The sequence below is a fragment of the Peromyscus maniculatus genome, chromosome 1 (assembly GCF_049852395.1).
Source record: "Peromyscus maniculatus bairdii isolate BWxNUB_F1_BW_parent chromosome 1, HU_Pman_BW_mat_3.1, whole genome shotgun sequence".
NCBI lineage: Eukaryota > Metazoa > Chordata > Mammalia > Rodentia > Cricetidae > Peromyscus > Peromyscus maniculatus.
The window spans coordinates 92,712,208-92,734,351 of NC_134852.1; the positions used below are offsets into that span (position 1 = coordinate 92,712,208).

Here is a 22,144-nt window from a genome sequence, read left to right on the forward strand (position 1 = left end):
ATTGAAGAGGACGTGCTGATTATACCCTGGAGTGCCTACATTACTAACAGCATGCTTCTGTGACATCCCGGCACCACGTGGTATAGTACGTGTGAGGGAAGAGGGAAAAATTCCTACCATGTCTTTATTACCTTTAGGCATATTACCTTTGGGAGGACACCGAGGGTGCTTGCCATCCTTACCAGGCCACTCCACACTCAGAGAGCCAAAAACACGGAAGGTGTTAACCAATCCAGCTGTACAGGTGAGGAAGAACAGAAACCAAGACATAGTCTATTCAGGAAAGACACAAACACAGGATCACCAGCACTCCTCCCAAGGTTCACTGTTCCTGACAACTCAGAACTGACTTCTGGTCTCATTTGTAAGCAGACACACAGAAGCACTTTGAAAGCCTATGAGGTGCACCCACCCCTCAGCTGTTCCTGTAACACTCTGCTGAGGCAGAGGTTCAGGGCCTAAACAGGAGCCTAGGGCACACACTCCTTCTTAAAGGTATGCCCCACCTTCAACTCTTGTAAGAGATCTCAGAGGCAGCTCACCTTCCGTAATATCCCAAGGAACACCTCCCAAGAACACCTTGCATGAATAGATGGGGTTCTTATAGTTTCGTGGAGGAAGCTGGCCACTCCAGGTACAAGTAGCTTCATTTACAGCTTTGGTAGGAAACAAAAAAAAGAAAACAAACAAGAGTTCAATCGACCTTTCTCTAAAATAGACTTGTTGGAGAGAAACAGAGCAGTCACAATTCCAACTTGGCTGCCCAGAACACTATCCATGGTTATTCTGAAAGGCATAACACTTTGTCTTGTCAAATATTTAAGGTAAGTTTAATGATCCTACCTCAGCAGCTTTGCCTCCAATAAAATTGAAAGCAATAGCAAATGTACAAGGTAAAAATTATCACGACTTAAGCAATTTCAACTATATAACTAAAACTATCAACAGTTTTATCTTGCTATTGTTTATAGTACTAAATAGATTTATAAACAGTTAAAGAGTAGACAGAATAATTTTACATGCAATGCCCTTGATGTTTCTGACCCCAATAGACTTTTCTTCCTAGGGTAAAAGAACCTCTACCATTTCCCTGTCTTGTCTCTGAACTCATCGACCACAGAAGTTAGGATACTGTCAGCAGAAAGCACAACAGAATGAGAACACTGCCACACCCACAAACCCACTCACACACCCCTGAGCAGGCACCGAGCTTCCCTGCTGCCCACTGCTCACCCCTGTATGAGGATGGATTTCTGCCCAAACCCTCAGCTTCCTACTTATGTCAAACCCGATCGTGTCAACAGGCGCTTTCTGCTGTGTAGGTTTGGAACTCTCTTCAGACTGGGCTGGTCCTACTAACTTCCAGAAGTCTATTCTTGGCGACTAGCTCAGGCCTTCCACATAGGAAGGTGTCCTAGGTGAGGACTGGCTACTCAACACATTACCCTTCTCCTTCAACACTGAGGAAGACATTCAAGGAGATGAGCCATCTCCTAGATACCAGGCCATTCCCTAACATGTACAGGGCTAGTATGCTCCTGTGACAACTGTTATAAGAAACTGGGCACTGCCAGCAATGTTTCATGTAAAACCAAGTAGCCTCCAGAGCATACCACTCAATGGCTACATAGTAAGCACAAACACGGGCTATTAAAATCACCAGATAGATAAACAGGGTGTTCACACTATTAGAGGAGAATGAGATATGGACAAGTTCTATGTAAAAACATGCAACAGAGGAATATCACTCATTTGGTTAGATACCAGACCTCAGAGCCATGATTTGAGTGGAAAGCCCTGAAACATTAGCTGATATAAGTAGCTCGTTTACTTCCAAGCTCAGAGGTAATGTGAAAAAAAGATTTAATGCGCACTTAAGATGACGCACCTCGCCAAGTGGTAGTGGCACACGCCTTTAAGGCAGGTGGATCACTGTGTGAGTTTGATGCCAGCATGTTCTACAAAGTGAGGCCAGGACAGCCAGGACCATACAGAGAAATCCTGTCTCAAAAAAACAAAAAACCAAACAAATCAATAAAAAAATTTTAATTCATTTTTGTATTATGTACATAGGTGTCTTGCCTACATGTATGTCCAAGTATTGTATGAACACTTGATGCCTGCAGAGGTCAGAAGAGGGTTTTGGATCCCCTGGAACTGGAGATATGAATAGTTGTTAGGTGCCCATATGGGTGTTGGGAACTGAATCCAGGTCCTCTAGAAAAGAAACCAGTGCCCTTTAAGCACTGAGCCATCTCTCCAGCCTGCACCTAAGATTATTTAAATGACAGAAATTAAAGGACTTCAAAGAGATCAGAGCATCTGGTGACATCCCATACCTTAGAGGTTAACTACCCTGAATGTAATTGGAAAAATCACAGAACAGAAAGCCAGAAAACGAACTGTGACTGCTATGACTCTGAATCAGAAATAGGAAAGGCAGACAAAACTGTAGGCATCATTTTCAAGATTTTGTCTTTCTCATGCAACAATCAAAAGCAAAGGCAGGGCACAGCCAGTTTTCACAGAAGCCCACAGTAAGAGGTGGGGCCAGCCATTTTCTGCTGTGGCACAGCCTGTCTGCCAGGCTATCTGCCTCTTTCAAATCAGTGTCAAGGTGGTCCCTTATTCTACAGAATACATGGTTCTTTACAGACCTGGAAACTTTACCACATTATCAAACCCTCTTCCAGAAGAGTTCATCATTGTGTGAACAAAGGTCAATTCTGTTTCTAGAAAGGTCTTAGGCCTCACACGTACCCGAAGTCATGCTGTACTCACCTGCTGCCTGCCGGTGTAGTCTAGCTTCTCTCTCTATGCTGAAAGGGTCTTTAGGAGCTTCAAGAAGGTCCCAGGATGGCCACACAGAAGCTCCTGGCCATCTCTTTGAAGCACTGGTTGGAGAGGGAGTAACTGCAGCCAGAGCAGCTTGTTCTTGGTCCATTCGGGACCCAACGCCCATCTTTAGAGGGTCTCTGGGCCCATTTCCCGTCATAGAAAGGAAGGGCAGAGGAGGGGAAATTCGAAGGCTTGACTAGAGGAAAAAAGAAGACAAGTTTTAAAAGACAGTTTTGTTATAAAGTAATAATCATATAACAAAATGAAAAGTATCTATCATAACATTTATAATTTAATATATTTTCTCTTATGTCTTCCTATTCATTTTTAAGATTAGTTATAGATTATAATATAATTAAAATAAATTCTCTGTCTCTCCACATAGACATTGTTTTCTTGCCAGAGAGTTCTCATAACAATTTTAATGAATTTATCACATTTTATTCAGAAGACCAGCTACATCCTACTGATCCAGTTCCCTATGGCTAATTTTTTTCTCTGATGGCTCTATACTCTATTAGAAATGCATTTGAACATATTACACTATATATTTGTATTAAATCCTGAAATTCTAAGTGTCAAAAGGATATATCATTAAAATTTGTTGATAGAATCTTTTGTATTAGCTTTGTCTCTTAGGTGGGTATCTGAGAGTTGTATTTGTCAGTCATTAGGTAAATTCCCAAGGTAAGTTCTATCTGAGTCATGAAACAGAACAAGCACCTCACGTAAACCCATCTTAAAGGGTGTAACTTCAAGTCCAGAGATGTGAAGGACCTGACTGTAGCTGTCTTTCTAGAAACTAGTCTGAACAGGTTAAATGAATGGGCAATGGGAATACTAACGCCAGCTTTCACAGTCCAGGAAGGATGGAAAAAGAAGATAGGGTGGGTTCTAAAAGCCATGAATGGAAAACTACAGAGATAAGAAGATGAGAAATGAGCCTTCTTATTCGTTAAACATTTAGTTTAGGGCATTGGTAACAAACAGAAAAGCAAGGTTGAGATGGACCTTAAATTGAATCTTATTTCAGAAAATTGTCTCATTGCCTCTTCCCCCTGAAGACTCACATGTAATTACTTCTACCCTCCAACTATACTGTCTATGCCATTCTCTATATACAATTTATACCATCCTCCCCACCTACTCTAACCCATTTCCTAACTAACTAGCATGGAGACTGCACATGTCCCACATGGCTGTAGGTAAGAACATGAGAGAGATAAATTTGATGATAGTTTCAGACTGTGAATTGGCAAGGGTCAGTGCAAAAGTATAGGGGCTGGAGTCAAATCTTGATTAGAATTCCAGTGTTAATTATTAATTATGAATTATTAAGGTAATTTATTAAAATATCACTTGTAAACTTGGGGATATTATACACAGAAGTATGTAAGTAATACTGTTTAAAGGCTAAAAAGGAAACATCTATGTACTTTCAAGAAACAGAACACTGCCAAGATGCTTATGTTTACTTTGAAATCAACTGTTTTCTAGCAGCTCTTGGAGTATCAAGTCCTAAAATGTATTGCTCACAGACATTCAAAATGCCCTTGAGTTTGCTAAGGATGAATGGCTATAAAGAGGGTGCCTGATGATGATCTTATTTGCCTGCATCCCTGGTGGACGGGTACTCTGTTTCAAGGTCTAAGACAGACACTGCAGCATTTTCCCCTTAGGACACACACAGACAACTCCACCTCCACACCCCCCATTCCTGAGCATGTTACATACAATCAAATCTGAGAGATGATCTGATCCAGAGCTGAAGCCACTCGTGTCTGAGTCAGAGGGGCTGCTAGAACGGGAGTCCAGGATGGGCCGAGTGTCCAGGCGAGATCCTCTAACTGAGGGTGCTGGGAACTTGTCCAAGTCAGACCCAAGGGGATCCAGAGACAGGAAGCTCAAGGGGGTTTTTCCTAGGACATTTCCCAGTGGATTTTGGAGCATGCTTAATACTAGGATGACAAAAAAAAGAGAAAGAGAGAAAGAGAAAAAAAAAGAAAAGAAGAAAAGGAATGCTCATGACCTCTTAATTTTCTTTCCAGACAAGAGCCCTTTTCTTTTCTCCCATAGTCACCCACGGCAGGATCAACGGCTGAGAGCATTTCAGAAACGCAGAGCATAATGTAGAGATAACTGATGGTTTGGGAGACCTGACCACCCAGTCCTCATTAGAAGTTACAGGATGACTGAACACCAGAGCTCCTGCTACTAAAGTAGCAGCAGAACTGTCCTCTCTCTGCCACCAGGCTTAAGGAGGAGTTCTATCATCTGGGATTTTGCCACTGGGGACCCTGGTTACAGCTGCTGCTAATGTCTGGATACACCCACAGTACAATTAAGAAGTCAAAACCATATTCCTTTACTGGCTAGCAGTGTGTTTATTAGATTCCCACTTTTCTAGTAACATTTTTGCTAAAACACAGAATTGCATGCAACACACCAGACTAATATAGCATAAGCATGTCTCATCTGAGAAGTTCTCTTCTGAAAACTTCTAATGTGTACAAATTTTCTATGCAGCCCCAAAATTCAAATATTTAGGATGGAAGCAGAATGATTTCATAAATTTCACTATCTGAAGAAACAAATCTGATATGAAAACCCTGGTCTGAAACTTCCTTCAGATGGTTCTAACTATGAGAAGCTCACCTGGAGGCTTCTATCTTCTCACTGGCATCTTGGGTGAAATACCAACTATTTCACTACACTGCTCGCTGGATTCAATAATCAGACAGCAGATAGAAAGTGCTAAGCAAAAATCTCCAACACACAATAAACAAGTACCTAACATCAGAAAGAATAAAAGCCTGATGTGGTACAACACACCTGTAAGCTCTAGGACAGCCTGGGTACTGTCTCAAAAAGAGAAAGAAAGAAAGGGAGGAGGGAAGAGAGAGAGTAGGAGAGGGGGAGGGAGGAGAAAAAGAGAAAGGAAGGAAAAGTAAGGAGGGATCTGAGAAAAGTACATCCTTCATCCACAAGGACAAAGAATAAAAGGGCTTCACTATGAAGTTTTGGACTCATCAATGTTAAAATAGAAGCTTTAATTGGACATTTTAGTCATCTGAAGAATAAAGACTACATCTTAGTGAGTCCACATGACAGAGCAGAGGGAGCACGCAGCAGACAGCTAGAGGAGCAACCGAGACCTCAAATCACAAGCAACAGGCAGAGAACTAAATGGAGAGACATAGTAAGGGTGTGTATTCTTAGCCTTTTTAAATGTAGGAAATATTGTAGATGTATTTATTCAATTATTATTCTACAGTGGTAAAAAATGTTTAAATTTAAAATCCCATCAGCAATGACAAGTCCCTTCACATCTTAACCAATACCAGGCACAATCAGTCTTTTAATACTACTGTTGTTACTGTTATTGGTAGTGTGTGTGTGTGTGTGTGTGTGTGTGTGTGTGATGTATGTGTGCGTGCACATGACATGATGTGACAAATGGTAGTGTATGCATGTGTATGATGCATGTGTGGGTACACATGCCATGATGTCTAAGAACAACTTTGTGGAGCTGGTCCTCTTCTTCCACTTTTATGTGGATTCCAAGGATCGATTTCAGGACACTGGGCTTAGGTGGCAAGTGCCTTTACCCACTGAGACATCTCACCAGTCTGTAGTCAGTCTTTTTTATTTTAGGATGTGTAGTATCTATGGTGCTCAGGGAGCCAAACATAAATCCACAAAGGAGTTAGTTTATTATTTTGCTTTTCAAGGAAACATTCTTTTACCCTAGGCCTTTCAAAGTAGTTTTCAAGTACTAGCACTTAACTGCATACTGGAACTAAATGTCTCAAAATGCTTAGATTCTGACACCTATCAAAAATTCCTCAAGTAATCCCTGTATTATTAAATCCCTGTCTAAAATAATTGAAAATAATCCAAGCTCCTGCGTCTATGCTTCAAAATGGCAAGAGACAAGCAGATTTTAGCATTTTCCCTGGTCTTGCAAAGCCCAGCAAAACAGTATTGTTAAACTTACAGATCATTCTTTCTACCAGTTATTGAAATGCTATCAATGCCCTAGAGCAGTTCTCAATCTCCCTAATGCTGCGACCCTTTAAAACAGTTCCTCATGTTGTGGTAACCCCCAACCATAAAATTAGTTTTGTTGCTACTTCATAACTGTAGTTTTGCTACTGTTATGAACTGTAAAGTAAATATCTGTGTTTTCTGGTGGTCTTAGGTGACCCCGTGAAAGGATTGTTTAACCTCCAAAGGGGTTGTAACACAGAGGTTGAGAACTGCTGCCCTAGAGGGCCACTTCCTTCTTCACATTTTACAAAAACAAGCTTAGGGTAGTCAACAATGAGGTGACCAAAAAAAAAAAAAGGGGGGGGGTTGGGAAGATGATGGGCTATGGTGATATACTGTGTGCCCTAATATATTGTGTACTCTAATAAACTTATCTGAGGATCAGAGGGCAGAACCAGCCACTAGATTAGACATAGAGGTCAGACAGTTGTGGCACATACTTTTAATCCTATCACTCCAGAGGCAGAGATCCATCCTGATCTCTGTGAGTTCAAGGCCACACTGGAAACAGAACCAGGCAGTGGTGGCACAAACCTTTAATCCCAGCACTTGAGATTCCATGTCTTTGCTTGGGAAGGACACACATCTTTAATTCGAGGAAGTAATATGGCAGGACACAGAAAAGGTGTATAAGGTGTGAGGAAACAGGAACTCAGGCTCTTAAGGCTGAGGATTCTGTAGAGGTTAAGAATGTGGCTGGATTATTTGTAATAGCAAGAATCTGGAAACAACCTAGATGCCCCTCAACTGAAGAATGGATTAAGAAAATGTGGTACATATACACAATGGAGTACTACTCAACAGAGAAAAACAATGACACCATGAAATTTGTAGGCAAATGGATGGAACTAGAAAATATCATCCTGAGTGAGGTAACTCAGGCTCAGAAGGACAAATACGGTATGTATCCACTCATAAGTGGATACTACAAGTAAAGCAAAGGATAACCAGACAACAACTCACAACTCCAGAGAAGCTAGCTAACAAGGAAGACCCAAAGAGGGATGCATGGATTGCCCTGGGAAGGGGAAATAGATGAGATCTCCATGAGTAAACTGGGGATAAAGTATGGGCAATGGAGAGTAGGGGATAGGGGATGAGAACATAAGGGAATGGGATGGTTTAGCTGGAACTGGGAGGGAGTGGGAAAGCAATGAAAGAGATACCATGATGGAGGAAGATATCATTAGGATAGAGAGAAACCCAGTACTAGGGAAGTTGCCAGGAATCCCCAAGGATGACCCCAGCTGGGACTACTAGAAATAGTGGAGAGGGTGCCTGAACTTAACTGCTTGCCCCCATGATCAGATTGGTGAATACCCTAACTGTCACCACAGAACTTTTCTCCAATGACTGATGGAGGCAGATGCAGAGATCCACAGCCAAACACCAGGCAGAGCTCCAGGAGTCCAGTAGGAGAGAGAGGAGGGATTCTATGAGCAAGTGCATCAGGATCATAATGGGGAAACCTGCAGAGAACCAAATCAAACTAGTGGGAACTCATGAAAGTTGGATCAATGGCTGTGGGCCTGCATGGGACTGGACTAGGTCCTCTACATGGCGAGACAATTGTGTAGCTTGATCTGCTTGGGGGCCCCCTGGCTGTAGAATCAGAATTCATCCCTGGTGCATGAGGGGGCTTTTTGGAGCCCACTACCTATGGTGGGACACCTCGTGTAGCCTTGAGGCATGGGGAAGGGCTTGGACTTGCCTCTACTGGATGTGCCTCCCCATGGGAGGCCTTGCCTTCTTGTGGGGTGGAAAAGGGGGTGGGTTGGGGGGAAGAGGGGGATCTTTGACTGGTGTGTAAAATGAATGAAAAATCTTTCTTAATAAAAACATGGCTGGCTTATGCTGTTTCTCTGATCTTTCAGCTTTCATCCCAATATCTGGCTCTGCCTTTTAAAAAAAAAATTTAATAAGGCCTTTTAAGACTTGTGTTACAACTGGCAGTTAAAAGTACTGGCTGTTCTTGCAGAGGACCCAGGTTCAGTTCCCAGCACCCCTATGGTGGCTCACAACCATCTGCAACTCCAGCTCCAGGGCATCTGATACCTTCTTCTGACCTCTGTGGATACCAGGCATGCATGTAATTAATACACAGACATGCAAGCAGGAAAAATGCACACATAAAATAAAGAAAAATTTAAAAAGTCATAAAAGAGCCAATTATGATGATAAAAATTTTGGTTCTCCTGGTGTTGAAAGACTCTGAGATGGGGAAGTACTTGCAAGTAGATAGGGAGGAAAAGAGGAATGATGCTGAGGTAGGTGAGGCTGAGAAGATAACTAGGTTCCACTTGGCAAAACAGCACCTTGAAAGCTTCAGATCCACCCCTCCCCTAAGGATTTATGTGCAGCTGAAAGAGGAGTGACATGTTCTTCAGCAATGGAACCACTGGTAAACCAAGGTGCCCATATCCTGTAAACTATCCAAATGGAACCCATTGGATATCTCTCTCTCTCTCTCTCTCTCTCTCTCTCTCTCTCTCTCTCTCTCTCTCTCTCTCTCTCTCTCTCTCTCCCTCTCCCTCTCCCTCTCCCTCTCCCTGTCTCTCTCCTCTCCCTGTCTCTCTCCTCTCTCTTTCTCTCTCCTCTTTCTCTCCTCTCTCTCTCTCTCTCTCTCTCTCTCTCTCTCTCTCTCTCTCTCTCTCACACACACACACACACACACACACACACACACACACACACACACACACAATCTTAAGAGAAATCTTTCAGGGCTGTATAAAAAAGCCCCTTAGCTTCCACTATCCCCAAAGGCTAAGAATGTCATCAGATGACATCTAAAGTCTATAGCAGGAATTCCTGGCTTTGCTGTCATCTGTCTCTTAGCATTTCAATCAGTTTGTTTATTTGCTTATTTATTTGCTTATTTGCTTATTTATTTATTTATTTATTTATTTATTTATTTATTTATTTATTTATTTATTCGAGACAGGGTCTCATACTATGTAGCACTGGTTGGCCTGAAACTCTCTAAATATACCAAGCTGACCTCAAACTGGTGATCTTCCGGTCTCTGACTCCCAAGTACTCGGATTAAAGGCATATATCACTACAACTGGCTATCACTGGTGTATTTTTAAAGTGCCTTAATATATGACTGTCTTTTGTTTTGTTGCTATAAAAATTTCATCAAAATGCTACCACATTTGAACATGGTATTTTGGGTAACCTGAATTTGCATTCCCAGGTCATTCATACTGGGCTCTAAAATAAAATACTTCTATTTCCTTTGAGGTGAGACTTGTGTTTTTATATCATCACATAGCACAAAGCAATATGCAAAAAAAAAAAAGAAAAGAAAAAAAGAAAAAGCGGGGCTAGAGAGATATCTCAGCAGTTAAGAGCATTGAGCATTGACTGGTTCAATTCCCAGGACCCACATGACAGCTCACAACTCTCTGTAACTCCAGTTCCAGGGAATCTGACACCTTCACACAGACATACATGCAGAAAAAACACCAATGCACATAAGAATAAAAATAAAACAAAATGCCCAAGAGAGAGAGAATGACTAGAATAATGGCATCATATCTAGGGACACTAAGAAGGATAAGAATGGGCTGTGGGAACTATGCCTTTTACCCAAAGTGCTTTTGTTTTTGTTTTTTTAAATGAATTGGAGAGAGCCAAAAATCAACATGGTAGCCACTATAGGTGACTTTACTCATTCACTCCAGTTTATATTCACATTTTACCAGCAACAAATTCTATCTACCTCAGCTGATATACAAACCATTAGTATCGTGGGGCTCTTCCAAATTAATGTATCAACAGGAACTGTTATCTACAGAAATCTTCTACTATGAGGCCTGGCTTGGTGGCCTACTCCTTTAATCCCAGTACTTGGGGGCCAAGCAGGCAGCTCTCTCTGCATTCCAGGACAGACTTGTCTACAAGCAAGCTCTAAGCCAGTCAAAGCTACATAGCGAGACCCTGTCTCAAACAACACCCACACCAACACTGAAATCCTCCACTATGGCAACAAGCCTATCTAAATAGAAAATGGCATAACAACCCACACTAGTGAACTCCACTTGCTCAAGAGATGGTCAGTCATCTATTTTATGATCTGGACAAAGTTCAGTCAAGTTCCTACTAATAGCAACTTCTCCATGTACTAAACATCAAACACATGTCAGAAGTACTCTGGGTAGATAGGAATCTTTCCCTAAATTCTAACAAAGAAAACTAGTTTTGAGGTTAGCAATGTGCATGCAGTAGCAGAGCCAAGTCTGATTCTTTCTGACTCCAAGCTCCATCTTCTGAAGTGCATAATTCACTAGCTACATTATAAAGCAGTCAGGACCTCATGTTCTTGGCACATTTCCCTTTGGTTCAAATCATTTAAGATCATCAACCACAGATGAGCAATCTCACCTACCAGAAAGTGCAGGGGACCTAAAAGAGAGGTCTCAAAACTTAGTTATAGCCATTGTCAGAACTCATTAAAATACACCTTAGACACCACTTGGGAGTAGAGGGACAGTCAGAGAGGCAGAGAAACATAGTACCATGAACAATAAAGAATATAAAAAGAATGACATGTAATACAATACTTTTAGGAAAGTGATGGCCAGAACTAGCTGCATGTTGTAAAAGCTCACAATGAACAGAAACAAAGGGAGCTAAGGCCTACATGTTTTAAAAAAGGCAAAACAGTTGCTACAAAAGACATTCCTGGGGCTGGAGAGGTGGCTCAGTCATTAAAGGATAAGGTCACACACACACAAAAAGACATTACTGTATCAATGGGCAAAGGACAAATCTGGAATATAAAAACAATAGTTTAATAAGTGAATACATTTGTTTTAAACCACTCAAAGTTCATTACTGTTTTGATATAGAGAAATCTAGCTAAACTCACTTTTATTTTTAATGGTTACAAAGAATGTGTATACACAAATACATATAGAGGAAAATGCACAGCTGATAAAGCAAATGGGTAAGAATCAATGTCAACAACAGGAGAAAATCTGAATTAAGCTGGTTTGAGATCTCTTTCAGGCCATACAATGAGCCAAGGTTCTGGAAACTGTGATCCAAAGTCAGATGCCCTCAAGTGACCTGACTGTCCCATTACAGCCCATCCTGGCAAAAGGCTCCAGCTCATTAATGCCATTTTAGAGTACAAGAGACTAAATCAGCAGTAATATTTTTAGACTGATTTTTAACTTTCTCTACTTTCACCCTTCTCTCTATGCCAGGTCCCTGGATTTTCAGCTGAGTCATTGTTGGAATTTTCTGAAGCCTCACTCTCCAAGTGTCTATAGGTGCCCAGATCTGATGGCAGCACTGGCAACAGCAGCAGGGACTGGCACTGGATGTCTGCAGTTTGCAAGACACACTTCTCAGCTCAACCTCACAGTGGAAGTGGGATTAGGCCCAGGACACCATCATCAAATGCTTTTTATCTAAGAGTAGTCACAGAGATATCTAGACTAGGAGCCATTATTTCTAGCCTAAGACACAGCTGTGTACTGGAAGTCTTCTTTCCTGTATGTACCCTTAGTTCTGAAGCTGCTTGTAGAGAGTTGAAGCAGATGTGGGTCCAAGAAGTCCATATTCCACATAGAAGCCTAACCCTATTTTGAACGCTGCCTCATAAACACTGTTTGAAAAAGGTTAGGAGAGCAGAGAAAGATGCCAAAGTTATCCCAGGCTGACTGAACCTGTGGATCAATGGGGAGCTCTGCAAATGACAGGGCACAGGGAATACTCCATTGAACTGGTTAACAGGACAAAAACCAAAGATAAAAATCAAAGAGGGTGAACAGGTTAATCCCATGAGACTTCTAAAAGGGAATTAGAATAGACAGGACATGTCCTCTGGCATCCTTAGCTGAACATCACACTTGCCTACTGGGCTTCTGCACAAAATGGTCATTAAGAGTCCTTTTTTCCAAGTCCCTCAGGTAGATTCAAAAAGTCCCTTCACTCTCCTGCTGAGTAATGCTGCACACAGAAGAGTCATAGGGGGAAGGCAGAGAGACAAATCCAGCGGGTGGTTAAGCTGATGAACTGAGACCAAAGGTGGAAAGCAAGTGGGAACTGTCTGCTGAGTGCCCTCACTAAGAGATTTCATCAAGGGAGCACATCACCTCTGGCTACACAGCCCCTGCACTACATGAGGTTACCTATGTTTTCTTGTCTAACATATTAAGGTTCTGGTCACAAGAAAGGGGTTAACAAGAAGAACAAGAGTTTTAGAACAAAAGACACCAGGTTTGGGATGCCGAGCCTGACAACAGGTACGTCCCTTTGGGTACTTTGCAACCTCTGTGAGTCTTTTCCATCATCTGTGCAAGCATTAAAATCATGTGATATGCTCAGCATAAAAAATTTTATATAAGGCAGCTATTTGTCACTCCATCCTCTATCCCAGGATACTGAAGAAGCTTCTACAGGCATGATATTCTATTCAAGGACTTTTCCTTTGATAGTCATGGTGATTTTCTTTAAAAACAATTCCAATTCCATTTATTTCCTTTGTGTGTGCCCATGTGTACTTGTGGTGTAGGTCAAAAAACAACTTTAGGGAGTTGTCTCTCTCTTCTACCATGTAGGTCCCAGGGGTCAAGCTCAAGTTGTCAGGCTTGGTGGCATGTGCCTTTACCTGCTGAGCAAATTGATCAGCCCTAGAGATTCTTAATGGCAATGATTTTATCCTATTCACTGATGCACCTTCAGTGCCCAAAACAGTTCCTGGCATATGGCTGGTGTTTAATTTCTACTAAGTGAATTTATAGTCAAGGTTTTCCATCCAGAGCCCTACTCTCCAACCTCACCCAGTGCACTGTCAAACACTTAAAAGTGGTAAAGATAGTGAGTTGTCAGGCTACAACTTACTGGAGAAAATAACACCGACCAGAGTCTAAGCAATAAGCTTGCACCCAGGTTCCACACAGAGACAATAAGATACCAGCCTGCTTGCAAGTATTAACTCAGATTTTCTAAAGCTATCGAACTATCTTCTCCCTTCCTCAAGGAACTGAGTGAGTTGGTTTTCAGATGGAAAGGCAGTGTGGGCACTGGGATGTGGGCTGAGTGTTCCTGCGTTACTGGCAAGGGTGCACGATCTGGCACCGCAGCTGGCTGGTGGGAGGGCTCCATCCTACTCTAGGAGATTGCACCCTCATATGGGCTTTCCACAAAGGCACAAAGCTTAGGAAAAAGGGAAGGCTACCACCACAGCTCCTAAAGGCAAACACAGCATGGAGATGAGGGATGGGTGTGTCTTTTACCCCCAGAAACCATGAGATACCCATGCTAATCTTGCCCTCACAGCCAGATCATTGCACTGGGGCCAGTCTCAAGTCTTTACAAATTCAGAAGTTCAGACTGCATTCCTTCCCTGATCCACAAAATCATGCAATATTTATCACTAAAGTGCTTGAGATGGAAAGTGAAGAAAAATATTCCCACTTTCAGAGCAATAGTTATAAGATCAGGTTTTTTAGAGGGTAGGGAAGCTGTCAGAATTATGCCTAGACCCAGCTTCATTAGACAAGGTCCTGCTGCATTGCCAGGTCACTCCTGAACAGACAATCACCTTCTGTTTAGCTGCTACAGCGTGCTCTCCAAGACTCAAGATGGACACATCTAAGTTTCTATGGGCCTAAAGCTGTATTTCAGAAGCTAACTTTGTAGCTAAGAGAAACAAGAGCCAAAGACGGGCCACACCCCAATCTGATGCCAGCACAAACCAGACACTGATGACCACACATAGGTACTCATCTCCTGTGTGAGCTCTTATTTTGCTCAGTTCCTGTGGGAGTAAAGAAAGGACGAGGCTTGTTTTAAAGAACAGATAAAAGAATGCACTGTGGCCTCCAAAGCAAAGGACATCCAATAGTGACACATTTCCTGGCCTAGGGAACAGAGTAGTTATCAACCATTCCAAAAAAGCTGGAGTTAGATAAAAGGCAGGTAGCACTCAAGATAACTTTACCTTCAAGAGCTCCTACCCACAAACCAATAAAAAAAATAAAAATAAAAACAAAAAAACCACCTTCCTCTTTCCCAATGCAGTTACCAAAACAAATGGGCACCGAAATGTCTAACAGACACTAAGAGTCCCAGACTCTGCAAAGCATTCTAAAACAACAACAACAACAACAAAAACCCCAAACCAAACAAACAAAAAACACCTGTACCAAATAGGGTGGAGGCCAGAAATCAACACAGAGTACCTTGCAGTCAGGATTGCTGGTCCTAGACTAGGGAGGTTATCTGAAAGGACAGCAGGCTTAGTGTACTCCACTATTAGCAACAACAGCAAAATGACTACAGGTACCCTAGTCCCCCATTTTCCCTTTTCCTATAGAATCTGCTAATACTTTTGTATTATAACACAACTTATATAAAGTAAAATATATTGATTTTGAGTAATAGTGCAGCATTTAAGTTCACAGTTCTTTCTGGACAATCATAAGGTTTTCATCTGGCCAACATTCCCCCAAATACCACAAGAAGGAAATAGAGATGTAATAGGAAGGTCTGAGTAGAAGCAGTTCAAAGGTATGTCAAGAATTCCCTGTAATTTGTTCCCATTAATCCTACACCAAGAAGACAAGGGATCCTAAAGGGGAGTGGCCCCTCATCTATTAGTTACCTTCAACACACAGACAAGACAGGGTGGAAGGAGAGGAGAGGACCATCTCCTTCTCTCTGAATCTGAGTTATCTTACCCTCCTCTCCTAGCCAGCCCCTTTCCAGGACTGAGGCTCTTAAACTAATGTTAATGCAATCCTAATGTTAATTCAAATAAAATTGCTCAGTTAATCTTCTTTGCTATGACTCAGGGCTACCCAACCTTCACATATAGCTCTCTAGTTTTAAAACCACTGAACAGAATCTGGTCATCCAGCCATCAGTCCCTTAAGTCCCCTCCCCCACCTAAAAGTGTTTTGCTTCATCATCTCCAAGACAGGCCTGGGCACCAGGGGCTTAGATGGATCATATCTGCAAAAGGCTGTAACCTTGGGGACCCTTGTCAGGGCCACCTCAGATGTAGACTAATAACTCCAGGGAATTTGTCAGGGCAAGTAAGAAAAGCCGTATCTGCCTTTACCAGCAGCCATCTATCTATCTGTCTTGCAACACTCACAGCTACCATCACTTGCAAAACAGCTCTGTGTTGCACGCATATAGGGAGTGATGCAAAGGGGAATAGAACAACTGTTGCTTTGGTATCTTAGCTCACCACCCCACTCCCCCTCCCCCAGCTAGTCACCTTATTCTCTTGCACTCACCCGACTGTGTGCTGCTCTGGGCTGAGGAGTCTGAGTCCTGAGTGCTCCAGGGTCGGTCCCAGCCAGTCAGTCTGAGTGATTGCAGGCCAAGGCACAAGCCATTTGCATCTGGGAGGCCACGGGGAGATTCTTGCGCAGAGGTGGGGAAAAGCATCCTGCTTGTAACTGTTTCTTCAGAGTCCTGGAAGTCTGTTTTGGAAAGGAGAACAGCAAAACAAACCCCTAGAGTTAAGGGTTGTTCCCCTCAATACTATCAACAATAAATACCACCAATAATAGTTTCCCCCAGGTTCAGGGGCAAGACATCCAAGCTGGCTGGATGCTGCAGCTGCTGCCTCTGTACTTTTGGGGGCGTTCAGACAAGAATAGTTGCCATATAGCCCCCTCCCCACACACACCCCTATCCCATCTGCATTACAGACTAGGTAGCATGTGATCGGGCTGCTGATGCTTCCCGCTGCCAGTGACATCAGCCGGCAGAGCCTAGCGATAGAGAACCGCATCATCTCTCACAGAACGGGGGAGGAGCAGGAGAGGACGACTGGGAGGAGACTTGCCTCCAAGGGAAAGAGAGCACGGGAGCTACTTGGAATAGTCCGGTGCAGTATGGTTAAGTCAGGGTTGTGAGGCAGAGCCCTCCCCCTCCAGTCTTGGCAATGGTAGCCAGGTGGCCCTCTGGCACACTGAAGTCTGCTCTGCTCTGCAAAGCAATGTGGACTCCTTGCTTGCACTGCTCTGCCCTCCTGCCACTCCCTCTCCCTCTGCTCTCCACCTCAAATCCCCAACCGCTCTAGTCCTGGACTCTCTCCAGCTGCTGGCTCAAGCCCTGGCTTTTGTAGCCCAACGTGAAGCTTCCCAATTCTGCTAACAAAAATAAGTAAATAAAAATACGACCTATGTGCTCCCTCCAAGTGGCCTCTGAGCAGCACCTTGACACAGCAGTGTTTACTGCTGAGGAATGGGATAACCATCAGAAAAACACTGTATATTTGGACCCTTGGGAACAACACCTGGTGCTCTGGGATTGTCTGGAGCAGCCTCTCACAGGAAAAAGGGGACAACTTTGGCGGGGGTGGGGTAGGGTGGGGTTGGTGGGTGGTAGGGAGGGTGGGTGGAATTTATCAAGCAATTCCAGGTACGGCTCACAGGGCCTGGCCCACAACTCACATATCAGAGTGAGATCTAGATAATCCATTTTACCCAGGCTCCCTTATACATCAAAAGGATAGATATTAACCACAAGTGGACACAAGGGCCCAGCTCTTCCTTTCCCTCTTGCAACTAAAGGAGCAGACAGACAAAACACTCCCAAAGTAGTATCTGACAAATCGCAATTTAAGAGAAACAATTTCAGATTATCATTATGCTCAGTCAGTAGTCAATACTCAGGAGCTCACATCATCTGCCTGTATTTGTCTTTTCAGGATCCCTCAGGGTGATGGCTGGCAAGCTATCAACACCACTGACACCTTTAACTGCTGTGCTGTCTTCAGAGGTGCTGCCCAGGATGAAGAACCTATTTCAATGACCCCCTCCCTCCCTTCTCTACCAGCTACAGCAACAAAATTCAACTTTCTGAGCTTCTGTCATTTCCTCTTTCCCAATGTTTCCTCCCATATCAACCTTTTCCTAATGTCTCCTTTCTCATAAGGGTCAAAGCTGCTTCCACCTCTACCAGGCTGGCTGGCAGCATTCCATTTGCCTATTCTCTCCCTTGTTGCAAGGAAAAGCAAGCAGGTAATAGGAAACATCCCAACCTGGAACTGATCCTGGCAGTCTGAGCCAGTTAAGACAGTGCTGTTAACCCAGGGAATGTCTGGTCCCAGCCTGCAGCATGCTCTGAGTGTACTTAGACAAAGGCCCTGGAGGGATGTCTCTGTGGGAGGGACTCCTTCCTTTGGAGGATCTTTTAAAGCTGTTGCTGGGTCATCCATCCATCTACATTATTCCTGTCTGGCTGTAGATACCCTGCTTGCTCCCGTCTCTGTGTGTCAAATCTGTGTCTCATCACTGTACAGGCTGAGCAAGAACGGACCCACACTAGAGCTGTCCCACCCCAAATGCTGCCCTCCTGTTACCTATGCCCACCCTCCCCCCAAGCTAAGGCTGTATTTTTAAATTAACTCATGTTTTTATTACAAAAATAAAATTTTTCTTTTTAAGCCACATATACCTGGGTCAGTGAGATGGCCAGCAAACCTGATGACCTGAGTTCAATTTCCAAGACCCACAAGGTAGAAAGAGAAATGACTCACGCAGCTGTCCTCTGATCTCCGCATGTGTGTCCTGATATGCACATGCATGAATGAACACACACACACACACACACACACACACACACACACACACACACGGCACAAACAGACTGCAAGAAAACATCAGGCTGAGTTTTCTGGAGATGCTCAAATATGGGTAAATCAATGAATGTTATAAATCACATAAACGGACTCAAGGACAAAAACTGCCTAGTTATCTCAATGGATAAAGAAAAGGCATTTGACAACATTCAACATCCCTTCATGTTAACAGTCCTAATTAGAAACTCAGAGTAAGTGGAGCAGTGGTAGCACATATCTTTATCCCAGCACTTGGGAGGCAGAGGCAGGCAGATCTCAGAGTTTGAGGCCAGCCTGGTCTACAGAGTGAGTTCCACCACAGCCAGGGCAACACAGAACTCAAAAAAACAAACAAACAAAAAAAAAAACCTCAAAAAAAAAAAAGAGAGAAAGAAACTCAGTAGAAAGAACATAGCTCAGCATAATAAAGGCAAGCTATAACAAACCTATAGCTAACATTGTTAAATAGGGGGAAACCCATGAATTTCCACTGAAAGCAGGAACAAGAAAAGGATGTTCACCTGCTTTGTTCTCGTTCAATACAGTGCTAGCAGTTTCAGCTAGAGCAGTAAGACAAGGACATGAAGGGGACAACACAGGGAAGGAAGGGGTCAAAGCAGCTCTATCTGCAGATGGTAAGGTTCTATATAAGATCCTAACAATTCCACCAGAAAACTTACAACTGTCAAATACTTGTAGCAAAGTGGCAATATACAAAATCAACACACAAAATCATTAGCCTTCCTAGATACCAATGACAAACTGGAAAAGTCAAAGGCAAATAACCTAATTCACAATAACCTTTAAAAAATAACTTGTTAGCCAAGCATGGTGGCACACACCTTTAATCCTAGCACTTGGAAGCAGAAGCAGGAAGACCTCTGTGAGTTCAAGGCCAGTCTGGTCTACAAAGGGAGTTCCAGGAAAGCCAGGACTACACAAAGAAACCCTGTACTGAAAAACAAACAAATAACAAAACAAAATAAAACGATCCCAAACAAAAAACTTGTTATATAAACCTAACCAAGGATATGAATGTCATATAACACACACACACACACACACACACACACACACACACACACAAAGTATAAAACACTGAAGAAATTGAGGAAGAACCAGAAGATGGAAACATATCCCATGCTCATGAACTAGAAGAAAAAAAAATATCAAAATATTGTGAAAATGGCTTACTTACTGAAAGAAACCTACAGACTGACTGCAATTCCAATAAAAATTCCAGTGACATTCTTCAGAAATAGAGCAATCTTTAAATTCATGTGGAATCACGAAAGATTCTGGAGAGGCAAAGCAACCCTACGCAAAAAAATGACATAGCTAAATGTATCACCACACCTGATCTCACCATACTACAGAGCCACAGTAATAAAAAAGACATGCTGATCAACAAAACATTATATAGAGGACCCAGATACAAGGCCACACAACCAATAGGCACCTGATTATTTATGAAGATGCCAAAAATGCACACTGGAGAAAAGACAGCATCTTCAACAAATAGCACAGAGAAAACTGGATACATACTTGTAGAATTAAATCTCTACCTCTCACCCTGCACAAAATCAACTCCAAATGCATCAAGGACCTCAACTTAAGATCAAAAGTGTGATCTTAAAAAGAGGAAAAGCATGGAGTACACTTTAACTAAGGGTTTTCAGGATAGGACTGTGATTGCTCAAGAAGTAAGGTCAATCAACAATTAAGACTTCCAGCCAGGCAGATCTCTGTGAGTTTGAGGCCAGCCTGGTCTACAAAGCGAGATCCAAAACAGGCACCAAAACACCACAGAAAAACCCTGTCTCAAGTGGGGGTGGGGGTGGGGTGGGGGAAGACTGCCTAAAACTCAGCAGCTTTTGTTTATTAAAGGAAACTCTCATTTAAGAGTCAGTCTAGAGAATGTCAGCTATGTATCTGATAGAAGATTAAATATTCAGTACAAAGGATTCAAGAAATGAAACATCAAGAAAACAACCCAATCAAATAATAGGCCACAGAACTGAATGGAGATCACAAAGAAGAAATACAAATGGCTAATAAACATTTTTTTGTGTTTTTATATTATTTCTGTTTGTTTTTGTTTGATTTTTGAGATAGAGTCTCACTGTGTAGTCCTGACTGGCCTGAAACTTGCTTGCAGACAAAGCTCAAACTCAAAAAGTTGAACCTGTCTCTGCCTCCCAAGTGCTAGGATTACAAGTGTGTGCCACCATGCCTACCATCTAATAAGTATTCTTTAAAATGTTCAATATCATTAGCCACCAGGGAAACACAAATTAAAACTACTTTGAAATTCCATTTAACTCTAGTCAGAATGACTATCATCAAGAAATCAAACAAATGCTGGCGAGGATGTGGGGGAAAGGGGAGCACTTATGTGTTGTTGTTGGGCATGTAAAAGGGTATAGCACCATAAAAACCAGTGTGGAAGTGTCTAAAAAAACTAAAAACAGAACCATGATCTACCTCTACTGTTGTTAGGCATATACTCAAAGGACTCCCTATCTTTCTATAGTGAATCATTGCACACCCATGTTTACTGCAGCTCTATTCACAATAGTTATGAAATGGAATTGGCCTAGATGTCCATCAACTGATGAACAGATAGTGAAAATGTGATGTGTCTGCGTGTGCGTGTGCGCGCGCACGCGCGCGCACTGAATTTTATATGAATTTTATTCAGCTAGAAATAAAAGCATTAAGTATAAAATTTTCAGGAAAATAGATGCAGGGGAAAATAGACTAAGTGAGATAACCCAAGCCTAGAAAGACAAATGCTGCATCTTCTCTTTCATGTGTGTATCCTAGCTTCAAATTTTTAGATTTGAATGTCTAATTTGGAGTGTTTGTAGAGGACACTAGAAAGGGATAGAAAGGGCTTAAGAGAGGGGAGGAAAAGGGGCTGTAAGAGGTAAAGGAATGACAGCAGAACACATGTGATATCAAAGTTGGAGGGAAATACTAAAAAAGTGTAAGTGAGGATATGGGTGGAATAGGGGAGTGGTAGGTATGGGGAGGGGTAACCAAAGTTAAGGATGTATGATAAACTCTAGAAACCTACTACTTTGTAAGATATTTCTTGTCTTAGTCACTGTTCTATTGCTGTGAAGAGACACCATGACCAAGACAACTTTTATAAAAGAAAGCATTTCATTGGGGGCTTGCTTACAGGCTTAGTTAGTCCCCTATCATCATGGCAGAAAGCATGGCAGCAGGCAGGAGTGTGCTGAAGAAGTAGCTGAGGCCAGCATCTAGTAATCCTGATCACAGGCAGAGAAAGAAAGCCATTGGGCCTGGCTTGGGCTTTTGAAACCAACAAGGCCACACCTCCTAATCTTATTTAAAAATTTATTTAATTTTTATTTATGTAAGAGTGCTATGCATGTATACCTGTATGTCAGAAGGGGGCACCAGATCTTATTACAGATGGTTGTGAGCTATCATGTGGTTGTCGGAAATTGAACTCAGGACCTCTGGAAAAGCAGCCAGTCAGTGCTCTTAACTGCTGAGTCATCATCTCTCTCTCCAGCCCCTCCTAATCTTTCTAATCCTTTCAACTGTTCTACTCCCCGGTGACAAAGCATTCAAATGTGACAAAGCATTCAAATTTATGAGCCTATGGAGGTTATTCTTACTCAA

The 22,144-nt window shown here is 42.5% G+C and overlaps 1 protein-coding gene across 12 annotated transcripts in view; it reads right to left on the reverse strand.

The window, feature by feature from the left end:
* The window catches only part of Cpeb1 (cytoplasmic polyadenylation element binding protein 1), a 97,403-nt gene that overhangs the window by 10,413 nt on the left and 64,846 nt on the right, over nt 1–22,144 (reverse strand). For 5 of the 12 annotated variants that reach the window (XM_076546087.1, XM_076546078.1, XM_076546040.1 and 2 more), the window contains exons 3-7: nt 16,152–16,340; nt 4,573–4,796; nt 2,782–3,034; nt 543–656; nt 147–236 (exon numbers count right to left, since the gene is read on the reverse strand). In XM_076546087.1, coding sequence (XP_076402202.1) covers nt 147–236; nt 543–656; nt 2,782–3,034; nt 4,573–4,796; nt 16,152–16,305 — 835 coding nt within the window. In that variant the 5' untranslated portion in view covers nt 16,306–16,340. Of the gene's footprint in view, nt 1–131; nt 237–542; nt 657–2,781; nt 3,035–4,572; nt 4,797–16,151; nt 16,341–16,573; nt 16,657–22,144 lie in introns of those variants that run through there. The other 7 variants (XM_076546066.1, XM_076546054.1, XM_076546034.1 and 4 more) reach the window with 3 other exon arrangements.